Source organism: Loxodonta africana, chromosome 5 (assembly GCF_030014295.1).
Source record: "Loxodonta africana isolate mLoxAfr1 chromosome 5, mLoxAfr1.hap2, whole genome shotgun sequence".
NCBI classification, from domain to species: domain Eukaryota; kingdom Metazoa; phylum Chordata; class Mammalia; order Proboscidea; family Elephantidae; genus Loxodonta; species Loxodonta africana.
In genome coordinates, this window is record NC_087346.1 from 158,644,651 (window position 1) to 158,660,823 (window position 16,173).

The 16,173-nt window shown below is 41.7% G+C and overlaps 1 protein-coding gene across 4 annotated transcripts in view; it reads left to right on the top strand.

Moving 5' to 3' along the window:
* GRK4 (G protein-coupled receptor kinase 4) overlaps positions 1–16,173 on the top strand; it is a 108,948-nt gene that overhangs the window by 75,878 nt on the left and 16,897 nt on the right. For 3 of the 4 annotated variants that reach the window (XM_064286167.1, XM_064286165.1, XM_064286168.1), the window contains one exon: positions 12,772–12,809. The exons of the other annotated variant lie outside the window; for it this stretch is intronic. In XM_064286167.1, the coding sequence (XP_064142237.1) occupies positions 12,772–12,809 (38 nt within the window). The remainder of the gene's footprint in view (positions 1–12,771; positions 12,810–16,173) is intronic. 4 annotated transcript variants of the gene reach the window in all.

Genomic DNA, 16,173 nt, shown 5'->3' on the forward strand with positions numbered 1-16,173 from the left:
CCCCGGAAAGCCCCCTATGCCGGTTTACAGCCACTTCCTTTTCCCATCTCCAGCCACTGATCTAGTTTTGGTCTCCACAGATTGACCTTTTCTGAACATTCCACATAAATGGGATCATACAGTATGTGGTCTTTTGTGTCTGGCTTCTTTCAACGTAGCATAGTGTTTTTGAGGTTCATCCATGTTGTAGCACATATCAGTAGTTGGTTCCTTTTTATTGTTACAATATTCTTGTATGAATATACCACATTTTGTTTATTCATTCACCAGTTGATGGACATTTGAGTTGTTTCCACTTTTTAACTGTTAAGAATATGCAGCTAAGAACATTTGTATACAACTTTTTGTGTGGACATAGGTTTTTATTTCTCTTGGGTGGATACTAGGAGTTGAAATTCTTGGTTGTATGGCAAATTTTTGTTTACCTTTTGTCTTATTCATCTAGTACTGCTATAAGAGAAATACCACAAGTGGATGGCTTTAACAAAGAAAAATTTATTCACTCACAGTCAAGTAGGTTACAAGTCCAAATTCAGGGTGTCAGCTCCAGGGGAAGGCTTTCTCTCTCTTTCGGCCCTGGAGGAAGTTCCTTCCCCTGGTTGAAGAACTTCTCAGGCGCAGGGATGCCAGGTCCAAAGGATGCGGTCTGCTGCTCGTGCTGCTTTCCTGGTGGTATGAGGTCCCCGTTCTCTGCTTGCTTCCCTTTCCTTTTATCTCCCGAGAGATTAAAAGGTGGTGCAAGGGGGCAGAGCCAAGATGGCGGACTAGGCAGACGCTACCTCGGATCCCTCTTACAACAAAGACACGGAAAAACAAGTGAATAGATCACATAGATAACAATCTACGAACCCTGAACAACAAACACAGATTTAGAGACGGAGAACGAACTAATACAGGGAAGCAGCGATTGTTTCCAGAGCCTGGAGCCAGCGTACCAGTCAGGTACGGCACAAGCACAGAGAGCTGCTCCATCCCCCTGAACTAACCCCTGGAGGGAGACCAGCCGGTTCCGCGGGTGGTGTGGAACGCAGCCGGTAGGAGAAGTCCCCGGGAGGCAGTGACTGGTCTTGGAGCAGGAAGAGCAGCGTCCCAGCCGGGGAACCGTCTCGCCGGGATTTGGACTGGACGCAGGTACGGCATAAACACGGAGAGCTGCTCCACCCCCCTGAACTAACCCCGGGAAGGGGCCCAGCTGGGTCGCGTGGGCGGCGTGGGACTCAGCCGGTAGGAGAAGTCCCCGGGAGGCAGCGACTGGTATTGGAGCAGGGAGAACAGCGTCCCAGCCGGGACACTTGGTCACGGCACAAGCACGGGGAGCTGCTCCACCCATCTGAACTAACCCCGGGAGGGGGCCCACCTGGTTCTCGGGGGCGGCACGGCCACGCGGCTGGAGGGACGAGAAGTCCCCGGGAGGCAGCGACTGATTTTGGAGTCGAGAGTGCACCGTCCCAGTAGGGGAGCCTTGACGCTGGGCGTGGGGCTGGAAGCGGAGGATCTGACCGTGACTCCAGCGGGCCAGACCCCCTGGGGGCAATCTCCACACAGCCAGCACACATAGGCGACGCGCCCACGGGAATCTCAGATATAATAGTCATTCCAAGCAAGACAAGCAACTCTGGCTATATTCTGAGGTGTTAGTCTCCTATCTCTCTGTTCCCTCCCCCACCCTCCCCAGGCGGCTTCATTAACATCCGAATAGCCTGAGCCAGAGGGAGAACTCTGATAGGGGTCTGACTGCATTTTTTTTTTAGCGGATTTTCTGGAAAAACTAATTTCCCAGTGATGGCTCGGAGACAACAATCCATATCAAACCACTTAAAGAAGCAGACCATGACAGCTTCTCCAACCCCCCAAACAAAAGAATCAAAATCTTTCCCAAATGAAGATACAATCCTGGAATTATCAGATGCAGAATATAAAAAACTAATTTACAGAATGCTTAAAGATATCACAAATGAAATTAGGATAACTGCAGAAAAAGCCAAGGAACACACCGATAAAACTGTTGAAGAACTCAAAAAGATTATTCAAGAACATAGTGGAAAAATTAACAAGTTGCAGGAATCCATAGAGAGACAACATGTAGAAATCCAAAAGATTAACAATAAAATAACAGAATTAGACAATGCACTAGGAAGTCAGAGGAGCAGACTCGAGCAATTAGAATGCAGACTGGGACATCTGGAGGACCAGGGAATCGACACCAATATAGCTGAAAAAAAATCAGATAAAAGAATTAAAAAAAAATGAAGAAACCCTAAGAATTATGTGGGACTGTATCAAGAAGGATAACCTGCGGATGATTGGAGTCCCAGAACAGGGAAAGGGGACAGAAAACACAGAGAAAATAGTTGAAGAACTCCTGAGAGAAAACTTCCCTGACATCATGAAAAACGAAAGGATATCTATCCAAGATGCTCATCGAACCCCATATAAGATTGATACAAAAAGAAAAACACCAAGACATATTATCATCAAACTCACCAAAACCAAAGATAAACAGAAAATTTTAAAAGCAGCCAGGGAGAAAAGAAAGGTTTCCTTCAAGGGAGAATCAATAAGAATAAGTTCAGACTACTCAGCAGAAACCATGCAGGCAAGAAGGGAATGGGACGACATATACAGAACACTGAAGGAGAAAAACTGCCAGCCAAGGATCATATATCCAGCAAAACTCTCTCTGAAATATGAAGGTGAAATTAAGATATTTACAGACAAACACAAGTTTAGAGAATTTGCAAAAACCAAACCAAAGCTACAAGAAATACTAAAGGATATTGTTTGGTCAGAGAACCAGTAATATCAGATATCAGCACAACACAAGGTCACAAAACAGAATGTCCTGATGTCAACTCAAATAGGGAAATCACAAAAACAAACAAATTAAGATTAATTAAAAAAAAATACACACAACAGGGAATCATGGAAGTCAACAGGTAAAAGATCACAATAATCAAAAAGAGGGACTAAATACAGGAGGCATTGAACTGCCATATGGAGAGTGATACAAGGCGATATAGAACAATACAAGTTAGGTTTTTACTTAGAAAAATAGGGGTAAATAATAAGGTAACCACAAAAAGGTATAACAACTCTATAACTCAAGATAAAAGCCAAGAAAAACGTAACGACTCAACTAACATAAAGTCAAGCACTATGAAAATGAGGATCTCACAATTTACTAAGAAAAATGCCTCAGCACGAAAAAGTTTGCGGAAAAATGAAATTGTCAACAACACACATAAAAAGGCATCAAAATGACAACACAAAACACATACTTATCTATAATTACCCTGAATGTAAATGGACTAAATGCACCAATAAAGAGACAGAGAGTCACAGACTGGATAAAGAAACACGATCCATCTATATGCTGCCTACAAGAGACACACCTTAGACTTAGAGACACAAACAAACTAAAACTCAAAGGATGGAAAAAAGTATATCAAGCAAACAATAAGCAAAAAGAAGAGGAGTAGCAATATTAATTTCTGACAAAATAGACTTTAGACTTCAATCCACCACAAAGGATAAAGAAGGACACTATATAATGATAAAAGGGACAATTGATCAGGAAGACATAACCATATTAAATATTTATGCATCCAGTGACAGGGCTGCAAGATACATAAATCAAATTTTAACAGAATTGAAAAGTGAGATAGACGCCTCCACATTTATAGTAGGAGACTTCAACACACCACTTTCGGAGAAGGACAGGACATCTCGTAAGAAGCTCAACAGAGACACGGAAGATCTAATTACAACAATCAACCAACTTGATCTCATTGACTTATACAGAACTCTCCACCCAACTGCTGCAAAATATACTTTTTTTTCTAGCGCACATGGAACATTCTCTAGAATAGACCACATATTAGGTCATAAAACAAACCTTTGCAGAGTCCAAAACATCGAAATATTACAAAGCATCTTCTCAGACCACAAGGCAATAAAACTAGAAATCAATAACAGAAAAACTAGGGAAAAGAAATCAAATACTTGGAAAATGAACAATACCCTCCTGAAAAAAGACTGGGTTATAGAAGACATCAAGGAGGGAATAAGGAAATTCATAGAATGCAACGAGAATGAAAATACTTCCTATCAAAACCTCTGGGACACAGCAAAAGCAGTGCTCAGAGGCCAATTTATATCGATAAATGCACACATACAAAAAGAAGAAAGAGCCAAAATCAGAGAACTGTCCCTACAACTTGAACAAATAGAAAGTGAGCAACAAAAGAATCCATCAGGCACCAGAAGAAAACAAATAATAAAAATTAGAGCTGAACTAAATGAATTAGAGAACAGAAAAACAATTGAAAGAATTAACAAAGCCAAAAGCTGGTTCTTTGAAAAAAATTAACAAAATTGATAAACCATTGGCTAGACTGACTAAAGAAATACAGGAAAGGAAACAAATAACCCGAATAAGAAACGAGAAGGACCACATCACAACAGAACCAAATGAAATTAAAAGAATCATTTCAGATTATTATGAAAAATTGTACTCTAACAAATTTGAAAACCTAGAAGAAATGGATGAATTCCTGGAAAAACACTACCTGCCTAAACTAACACATTCAGAAGTAGAACAACTAAATAGAAAAAACTAAAAATGGACCCATAACAAAAAAAGAGATTGAAACGGTAATCAAAAAACTCCCAACAAAAAAAAGCCCTGGCCCGGACGGCTTCACTGCAGAGTTCTACCAAACTTTCAGAGAAGAGTTAACACCACTACTACTAAAGGTATTCCAAAGCATAGAAAATGACGGAATACTACCCAACTCATTCTATGAAGCCACCATCTCCCTGATACCAAAACCAGGTAAAGACATTACAAAAAAAGAAAATTATAGACCTATATCCCTCATGAACATTGATGCAAAAATCCTCAACAAAATTCTAGCCAATAGAATCCAACAACACATCAAAAAAATAATTCACCATGATCAAGTGGGATTTATACCAGGTATGCAAGGCTGGTTTAATATCAGAAAAACCATTAATGTAATCCATCACATAAATAAAACAAAAGACAAAAACCACATGATCTTATCAATTGATGCAGAAAAGGCATTTGACAAAGTCCAACACCGATTTATGATAAAAACTCTTACCAAAATAGGAATTGAAGGAAAATTCCTCAACTAAATAAAGGGCATCTATGCAAAGCCAACAGCCAATATCAATCTAAATGGAGAGAACCCGAAAGCATTTCCCTTGAGAACGGGAACCAGACAAGGATGCCCTTTATCACCGCTCTTATTCAACATCTTGCTAGAAGTCCTAGCCAGGGCAATTAGGCTAGACAAAGAAATAAAAGGTATCCGGATTGGCAAGGAAGAAGTAAAGTTATCACTATTTGCAGATGACATGATTATATACACAGAAAACCCTAAGGAATCCTCCAGAAAACTACTGAAACTAATAGAAGAGTTTGGCAGAGTCTCAGGTTATAAAATAAACATACAAAAATCACTTGGATTCCTCTACATCAACAAAAAGAACACCGAAGAGGAAATAACCAAATCAATACCATTCACAGTAGCCCCCAAGAAGATAAGATACTTAGGAATAAATCTTACCAAGGATGTAAAAGACCTATACAAAGAAAACTACAAAGCTCTACTACAAGAAATTCAAAAGGACATACTTAAGTGGAAAAACATACCTTGCTCATGGATAGGAAGACTTAACATAGTAAAAATGTCTATTCTACCAAAAGCCATCTATACATTTAACGCACTTCTGATCCAAATTCCAATGTCATATTTTAAGGGGATAGAGAAACAAAACACCAATTTCATATGGAAGGGAAAGAAGCCCCGGATAAGCAAAGCACTACTGAAAAAGAAGAAGAAAGTGGGAGGCCTCACTTTACCTGACTTCAGAACCTATTACACAGCCACAGTAGTCAAAACAGCCTGGTACTGGTACAACAACAGGCACATAGACCAATGGAACAGAATTGAGAACCCAGACATAGATCCATCCACGTATGAGCAGCTGATATTTGACAAAGGACCAGTGCCAATTAATTGGGGAAAAGATAGCCTTTTTAACAAATGGTGCTGGCATAACTGGATATCCATTTGCAAAAAAATGAAACAGGACCCATACCTCACACCATGCACAAAAACTAACTCCAAGTGGATCAAAGACCTAAACATAAAGACTAAAACGATAAAGATCATGGAAGAAAAAATTGGGACAACCGTAGGAGCCCTAATACAAGGTATAAACAGAATACAAAATATTACCAAAAATGATGAAGAGAAACCCTATAACTGGGAGCTCCTAAAAATCAAACACCTATGCTCATCTAAAGACTTCTCCAAAAGAGTAAAAAGACCACCTACAGACTGGGAAAGAATTTTCAGCTATGACATCTCCGACCAGCGTCTGATCTCTAAAATCTACATGATTCTGTCAAAACTCAACCACAAAAAGACAAACAACCCAATCAAGAAGTGGGCAAAGGATATGAACACACATTTCACTAAAGGAGATATTCAGGCAGCCAACAGATACATGAGAAAATGCTCTCGATCATTAGCCATTAGAGAAATGCAAATTAAAACTACGATGAGATTCCATCTCACACCAGCAAGGCTGGCATTAATCCAAAAAACACAAAATAATAAATGTTGGAGAGGCTGCGGAGAGATTGGAACTCTCATACACTGCTGGTGGGAATGTAAAATGGTACAGCCACTTTGGAAATCTATCTGGCGTTATCTTAAACAGTTAGAAATAGAACTACCATACAACCCAGAAATCCCACTCCTGGGAATATACCCTAGAGATACAAGAGGCTTCATACAAACAGATACATGCACACCCATGTTTATTGCAGCTCTGTTTACAATAGCAAAAAGTTGGAAGCAACCAAGGTGTCCATCAACGGATGAATGGGTAAATAAATTGTGGTATATTCACATAATGGAATGCTACGCATCGATAAAGAACAGTGACGAATCTCTGAAACATTTCATAACATGGAGGAACCTGGAAGGCATTATGCTGAGCGAAATTCGTCAGAGGCAAAAGGACAAATATTGTATAAGACCACTATTTTAAGATCTTGAGAAATAGGAAACCTGAGAAGAACACATACTTTTGTGGTTACGAGGGGGGAAGGGAGAGAGGGTGGGAGAGGGTTTTTTTACTGATTAATCAGTAGATAAGAACTGCTTTAGGTGAAGGGAAAGACAACACTCAATACATGGAAGGTCAGCTCAATTGGACTGGACCAAAAGCAGAGAAGTTTCCGGGATAAAATGAATGCTTCAAAGGTCAGCGGAGCAAGCGCGGGGGTCTGGGGAACATGGTTTGCGGAGACTTCTATGTCAATTGGCAAAATAATTCTATTATGAAATCATTCTGCATCCCACTTTGAAATGTGGCGTCTGGGGTCTTAAATGCTAACAAGCGGCCATCTAAGATGCATCAATTGGTCTCAACTCACCTGGAGCAAAGGAGAATGAAGAACACCAAGGCCACACGACAACTAAGAGCCCAAGAGACAGAAAGGGTCACATGCACCAGAGACCTACATCATCCTGAGACCAGAAGAACTAGTTGGTGCCCGGCCACAATCGATGACTGCCCTGACAGGGAGCACAAAGGAGAACCCCTGAGGGAGCAGGAGATCAGTGGGATACAGACCCCAAATTCTCACAAAAAGACCAAACTTAATGGTCTGACTGAGACTAGAGGAATCCCGGCGGCCATGCTCCCCAGACCTTCTGTTGGCACAGGACGGGAACCATCCCCGAAGACAACTCATCAGACATGAAAGGGACTGGTCAGCGGGTGGGAGAGAGACGCTCATGAAGAGTGAGGTAATTATATCAGGTGGACACTTGAGATTGTGTTGGCAACTCTTGTCTGGAGGGGGGATGGGAGGATAGAGAGAGAGGGAAGCCAGCAAAATTGTCAAGAGAGGAGAGACTGAAAGGGCTGACTCAAGAGGGGGAGAGCAAGTGGGAGTAGGGAGTGAGATGTATGTAAACTTATATGTGACAGACTGATTGGATTTGTAAACGTTCACTTGAAGCTTAATAAAAGTTATTAAAAAAAAAAAAAAGGTGATGCAGGTCACACCCCAGGGAAACTTCCTTTATATTGGATCAGAGATGTGACCTGAGCAAGGGTGTTACATCCCACCCTAATCCTTTTAACCACAGGCAGAGATTATGATTTATAACACATAAGAAAATCAGAGAATGGAGGACAACCACACATGGCCTAACCAAGTTAATACACACATTTTTGGGGAGACATAATACAATCCATGACACCTTTTTAAGAAAATGCCAAACTTTTCCAAAGTAGCTGTGCAATCTTACATTCCAATTCAGCACGTCTTCATCACTTGTTATTGTCTGTCTTTTTGAAATAGCCATCCTACTGGTTGCGTAGTACATCTTTTCATGTGCTTATTGGTCATTTTGATCCAACCGAATGTAGAAATTATCAAACAATATCATTAATATCACATGCAAGTAAAATTTTGCTGAAGAGCATTCAAAAGCGGCTGCCGCAATACATCAACAGGGAACTGCCAGAAATTCAAGCCAAGATCAGAAGAGACACGGAACCAGGGATATCGTTGCTGATGTCAGATGGATTCTGGCTGAAAGCAGAGAATACCAGAAATGTTTGCGTATGTTTTATTGACTATGCAAAGGCATTCGACTGTGTGGATCATAACAAATTATGGATAACATTGAGAAGAATGGGAATTCCAGAACATGTAATTGTGCTCATGAGGAACCTGTACATAGATCAAGAGGCAGTCGTTCGAACAGGACAAGGGGATACTGCGTGGTTTAAAGTCAAGAAAGGTGTGCATCAGGTTTGTATCCTAATCTGTATGCTGAGCACATAATCCGAGAAGCTGGACTATATGAAGAAGAACAGGGCATGAGGATTGGAGAAAAACTCACTAACAATCAGCGATATGCAGATGACACAACCTTGGTTGCTGAAAGTGAAGACGACTTGAAGCACTTAATGATGAAGATCGAAGACCACAGCCTTCAGTATGGATTACACTTCAACATAAAGAAAACAAAAATCCTCATAACTGGACCAATAAACATCATGAGAAATAGAGAAAAGATTGAAGTTGTCAAGAATTTCATCTTACTTGCATCCACAATCAACACTCGTGGAAGCAGCAGTCAAGAAATCAAAAGACACATTGCATTGGGCACATCTGCTGCAAAAGACCTCTTTAAAGTGTTGAAACGCAAAGATTTCACCTTGAAGACTAAGGTGTGCCTGACCTAAGCCCTGGTGTTTTCAGCCGCCTCATATGCATGTGAAAGCTGGACAATGAATAAGGAGGACCAAAGAAGGTATACTCAATGTTCTTTGCCAACACCAAAATTCAAAGATGTCAATTCTTTGGTCTATCTTGGAAGAAGTACAACCAGAATGCTCCTTAGAAGTAAGGATGCTGAGAGTATGTCTTACGTACTTTGGACACGTTACCAGGAGGGACCAGTCCCTGGAGAGGGACATCATGCTTGGTAAAGTAGAAAGCAAAAAAAAAAAAAAACCAAACCCAGTGCTGTCGAGTCAATTCCGACTCACAGCAACTCTCTACGACAGTAGAACTGCCCCGTAGAGTTTCCAAGGGTCGCCTGGCTGATTCGAACTGCCGACCCTATGGTTAGCAGCCGTAGCACTTAACCACTACACCACCAGGGTTTCTTGGTACAGTAGAGGGTCACCGAAAAAGAGGAAGACCCTCAACGAGATGGATTGACACAGTGGCTACAACAACGGGCTCAAGCATAGCAAGGATTGTGAGGACGGTGCAGGACCGGGCGGTGTTTTTTTCTATCGTAGTTCGGGATACTATGAGTCGGAACCGACTCGACAGCACCTCAGAACAACAACAAATCTTTGGTTAAATGTCTATTCAGATATTTTGGCCATGTTACACTTGCCTTCTTAGTGAGCTGTAAGAATTCTTTATTCTGAGTACAAGTCCTTGACCAGATAATTTGCAAATATTTTCTCCCTGTTGTGACTTGTCTTTTCGTTTTCTTTTCTTCTTTCCTTACTTCCTTTCTTCTTCCCTCCTTCCCTCACTTCCTTCCTGAAGAAGTTTTTAATTTTGATGAAGTCCAATTTATCACTTTTTTCTTTTATCAGTTATACTTTTCGTGTGATATCTAAGAAACCTTTGACTAACCCAAGGTCACAAAGATTCTCTCTTACACTATCTTTTAAGAGTCTTATCATTTTCACTCTTTCGTGGAGGTTCATGATTCATTGTGAGTTAGTATTCGAGTATGGTGTGGAGTCAGGGTCTGTACTCTAGCACCATTTGTTGAAAATACTGTCATTTCCCCCCTCAATTTCCGTAACACCTTTGTCCAAATCAATTGACTATAAATGTGAGGCTTTATTTCTGGGCTACCAGCTTTGCTCCACCAATCAGTAAGTACGTCTCTTCTCATTCCAATACCACACTGTCTTGTAGCTTTAGAGTAACTTTGGAAGTAGGGAACTTTAAAAGTCCTACAACTTTGTCCTTTCTAAATATTGTTGTGGCCATTCTGAGTTCTTTGCATTTCCATGTACATTTTAGGATCAGTTTGTCAGTTTCTGCACACAAAAAATAGACTGCTAAGGATCATGTTGATCTGTAGATCAATTTGCAGATAATAGACATCTGAAACATTTTAGGTCCAGTGAACATGAGAGTGTTTCTATTTTTTTAGATCTCCTTTATTTCAACAATGTTTCGTCATTTTTAGCATACAAATCTTACAGTTCTTTTGTTAAATTTGCTCCGAAGTGTTTTATCCTTTTTTACAGTATTTTGAATGGAATTGTTTTCTTAATTCCATTTATGACTTGTTCACAGCAGTGACTGTGAGGATGGCACAGGACCGGGCAGTGTTTTGTTCTGTTGTACATAAGGTCACTGTGAGTCAGAACCGACTCAACGGTACCTAACAACAACAACAGTATGTAGAAATTCAGTTGATTTTTGTGTAGTGATCTTGTGTCCTTGCTGAGCCCTGTTATTAATTTTAGTAGTCTAAGAGAAAAAAAGAGTAGGTAGTTTGAGATATTAAATCTAGAATATTTTAGCCTTTAATAACTTCATCTGATTAGAAGTCCGTGGCATCCCTGTGAATGCTGGTAACTTCTGTTTGTGCCGCCTTCCTGCTGTGAGACATGAGTTCCCCAAACCCTGCAGTGACCCAGGACAAGAGGTGGGCAGTGACCACCCTGTTCCACAGGTGAGGACACTGAGGCCACCCAGCTGACAGCAGAGCTGGGATTGGAATCCATGTCTTTCTCACCCCCAGAACCAGGTCCTTCTATGGGACATTTCCAGTTGTTGAAATTTTGCTTTTATTTATTTATTTATTTTATTGTTTTTTTTTTTATTAACTTTTATTGAGCTTCAAGTGAACGTTTACAAATCAAGTCAGTCTGTCACATATAAGTTTACATACATCTCACTCCCTACTCCCACTTGCTCTCCCCTTAATGAGTCAGCCCTTCCAGTCTCTCCTTTCTTGACAATTTTGCCAGCTTCCCACTCTCTCTATCCTCCCATCCCCCCTCCAGACAAGAGTTGCCAACACAATCTCAAGTGTCCACCTGATTTAATTAACTCACTCTTCATCAGCATCTCTCTCCCACCCACTGTCCAGTCCCTTTCATGTCTGATGAGTTGTCTTCAGGGATGGTTCCTGTCCTGTGCCAACAGAAGGTCTGGGGAGCATGGCCGCCGGGATTCCTCTAGTCTCAGTCTGACCATTAAGTTTGGTCTTTTTATGAGAATTTGGGGTCTGCATCCCACTGATCTCCTGCTCCCTCAGGGGTCCTCTGCTGTGCTCCCTGTCAGGGCAGTCATCGATTGTGGCCGGGCACCAACTAGTTCTTCTGGTCTCAGGATGATGTAGGTCTCTGGTTCATGTGGCCCTTTCTGTCTCTTGGGCTCTTAGTTGTCTTGTGACCTTGGTGTTCTTCATTCTCCTTTGCTCCAGGTGAGTTGAGACCAATTGATGCATCTTAGATGGCCGCTTGTTAGCATTTAAGACCCCAGACGCCACATTTCAAAGTGGGATGCAGAATGTTTTCATAATAGAATTATTTTGCCAGTTGACTTAGAAGTCCCCTTAAACCATGTTCCCCAAACCCCCGCCCTTGCTCCGCTGATCTTTGAAGCATTCATTTTATCCCGGAAACTTCTTTGCTTTTGGTCCAGTCCAATTGAGCTGACCTTCCATGTATTGAGTGTTGTCTTTCCCTTCACCTAAAGCAGTTCTTATCTACTAATTAATCAATAAAAAACCCTCTCCCTCCCTCCCTCCCCCCCTCGTCCAGTTGTTGAAATTTTGAAAAGCATTAATGGTAAGAGAAAGTGAGTCAGTTTTATGAAAGATGAAGTCCTGCCCTTGCTCCTGGGCTGCCCTCCTAATCACTGAAGTGAAATCTGCATAACTACAGGAAGCAGCTCGTTTTGCACTGTCATCCTGGGTAAGTTGTTTGCTGAAATGGGTGGCACAGAACTCTTGTCCTGCTGCGTTTAAGCCATGTGGCGATGAGCACTTTACAGCAGCATGAGGGGTCGTCATGGGACCCACACAGGACGGTTTTGTTTTCTGCCACCCTTGCTATTGCTCATGGCCGTGGAGACATCGCTGGTGATTCGGGTGCATGCTGAGGGGCACGGTTGGCTTCTGAATAACTGAGTTTTTGTCATTGTTCTTTTCCTCATAGAGACTTGAAGCCTGAGAACATTCTCCTGGATGACCGTGGTGAGTGAGAACATGCCTGCCATGTCTAAAGCAGACTCTGCTAGAGGGAGTTGGACACAGAAGGCTAATGAGAGTGCGTCTTCCATGTCTAAAGCAGACTCTTTGCTAGAGAGACTTGGACACAGAGGGGTAATGTGGCTTTAGCCAGTTAATGCAGAACAGAAACAAAAAGCACAGAAACCCTGGTGCATGTTCTTTAAAAAACAAGTGGTAGAGAACATTGCCATTCCCCTGTATTTAGGTAGAGGAGCCCTGGTGGTGCAATGGTTAAAGTGCTTGGCTGCTAACCAAAAAATGGTCAGTGGTTTGAACCCACCAGCCACTCCATGGGAGGAAGGTGTGGTAGCCTGCTTCTGTAAAGATTGACAGCCTTGGAAACCCTATGGAGCAGTTCTACTTGTCCGGTAGGGTCACTATGAGTCAGAATCGACTTGACGGCAGTGGGTTTGGTTTTTGGTTATTTAGGCAAGGATCAGGGGTAGTCATGGTTTTCAGTTAATAAAATAGAAGTTTAGAAGGACATGAAACTCTAAGGAAGAGCATTTTCTCTTTTCGGTTTCCTGTTGTTAACCTACATCTTGCTTTCTATATGTGCCTTTAATCCAGTGCCCTCCTGAACACCAGCCTGCTGCTCATGGTGCTGTCGTTTTTCCACAGAACACATGTCACAGAGCCAGAGCAAAGATGGCACATGGGCTTTGTGTGACTGGCAATTGGGGACCATGTGAGAATGGATAGGCGTGACCCTTTGGGGCTGGCTCTTTGCCAACACAAGTGCCCACACAGACCTTGATTTCTCTGGGATGATAACTGCTCCAGAGAAATGTGTGAACTGTTGCCAGTACTGCTGTAGACAATTGTATTGACAAGTAACCATATGAGCAATGTTGGAAGGAAGTGATTTCTCTTGGCAGTCTAAGAAGGGTCTTACAGTCTAGTAAAGAGCCTAAGACGGGGCCAAAATGACTCCTCAGAGGAGGAGAGGACAAAGAGAACTTTCCATCAAGTGGTGAGAATCTTGATGGCAAAAAACAAAAACATAGGGTATCTTTAATTCGTAGACTCCTTTATACTTTTGCCAACTGCTTTCAAGCTTGTTGTCTACTTTGTGCATGAAAATCATACACTGTGAGGAAGATACTGGAATTCTCGTTTTAGGGAAGTTTGAAAATTTGAGGAGTGACTTGCCCAGGGCCGTATCCAGAGCTTCTAGCTCGTTGATTTGTGTTTGGCTGCTGATTAAAGGTGGCACTGAAGCAGCTTAAAGAGGGAGGAAGCACCGTGTGTAGAAGTGTGGAGTGATCTCTAAGATGGCTTGTTAGCTGGAAAAAAGTACAGAACAGTGTATTTATATGTGAGCTTTTGTGTAAAGAAAGAGGCAAAATAAGAAAGCATATTTATATTTCCTTGTTTATACATAAACATAGAGGAAGGGTCATAAACTCTTAATAGTGGAAGGAGGTGGGGAAGGAGAACTTTATGTGAATAGTGATACCTCATTATATATTTTTGATTTTTGGACTATGTGAATATATTACTTATTCAAAAAATTATTTATTTTTAAGTGGACTCAAGAAGGACCAGATATTTATAGATCCTTCTCTGTGTACCCATTAAAACTAAACCTGTTGCCATAGAGTCAATTCCAACTCATAGCGACCCTATAGGACAGAGTAGAACTGCCGCATAGAGTTTCCAAGGAGTGCCTGGTGGATTTGAACTGCTGACCCTTTGGTTAGCAACTGTAGCTCTTAACCACTATGCCACCAGGATTTCCAAACAGAACCGCCCTCTTCAAGGCTCGAACTCAGGACCTTCAGATTATGAGACTGACGCACTGCCTACTGCACTATTGCAAGCCTCAAGTTGCAATAGTGAAGGATTCTATGGGGAAAATACTAAACACAGGAAGCATCAAAAGAAGATGGAAGGAATACACAGAGTCATAATACCAAAGAGAATTAGTCGATGTTCAGCCATTTGTAGAGGTGGCATGTGATCAGGAACCAATGGTACTGAAGGATTTCTCTGCATAGCTCCTTCTAAACTTTATCCTATGGATTTTGAATAACTCATCTCTCCCCAACTTTAACCTCCATCTCCTCAGTTTAACAAGACCACCTTGCTGTGCCTAGGCTCCCACTTCTTGGCCGCCATCTGCAAATCGCATCTACGTAGGACACCAGGGTGACGGGAGGGCTTGCCTCCCGTGTTTTCTTCCCTTCTTGGGAAGCACAGCCCTCTGTTGCCTGTTCAACCGTGTCAACAGTTGTGTTTGTAACTGCTGGTGGTGGGAGGGCAAGTTTTGTGTCAGGTTCTACTTCTTGGCTAGAAGCAGATGCCCTAGCCATTCTAAATTTTAGCACGCTCCCATTTAAGAACTGGTTATCCGTATGTTGGTGCTTTTTGTGTTTGCTTAAGAAATCTGTGCCTACCCTATGTCACTGTCACAAAAACGTTGTTTTCTTCTAAAAACCTTCCTGTGTTATCTTCCTCTTTACTTCTGTAATCCCGTCTGGAATTTATTTTTATGTATGGTGTGAGGTTGAGGTTAAGGTACATTTTTAGTGTATATTGCCAGTTGACCCAGCACCATTCATTGAAAAGAACTTCCATCCTAATTTCCACCTGTCAGCCATTGACTATGTTAAAAATAAAATTTCTACAAGATAAAATTTGTGTACGAACTCACAAGCTTTGTTTGCAATTCACAAATTGGGGAACATCTGGTCTGGAAGTCAGACAGGAGCTCCAAAGAGCAGTACGAAGTGGAAGGGTTTTTCTTGGCACACTCAGGAATAAGGAAGCTCTACTGGGCAAATTTCAGACTGGCTGGTGGGCATTTTCATTTCTTATTTGGGATCAAGGGGCAGTTTAGAATTAGGTGAAACTGAGCAAGCAAGCCCTGATTGCCTGGCTTAGGTTTCCGTTTCTGGGAGAGACGATTGACTGACTTATGTTTCAGCTCCAGGGAAGGTTAAACACTTACAGAAAATAGAAACTAGCTAGGTTTCCCTTTGCTGACTTGGGGCTTAGCGTAAGTGACTCCATCTTTGAGCCTAGTATTGTCAGGTTAACAAATACAATAAGCATGACATGACTGCCTCTGTAAATACTTTCTAATTTCCCTTCTCGAAAAGTAGAATTCAGCCTTTATGGCGGCTTTAGGTGAAAAAGCAAATCACTGGGGTTGTGAGGTGCTTGTTATGACTGGTCTGACCTAAATTTGCCACACTCATTTTGCAGCGTTATGTATTAAGGGGGATTTGGTTCATAGATTCAGGTGATGGCTGAGATAACAAAACTCTATCATGCTTGTCTTTTCCGTACAGGAGGCATTGGTTTTCTGGAATAGAAACATCCC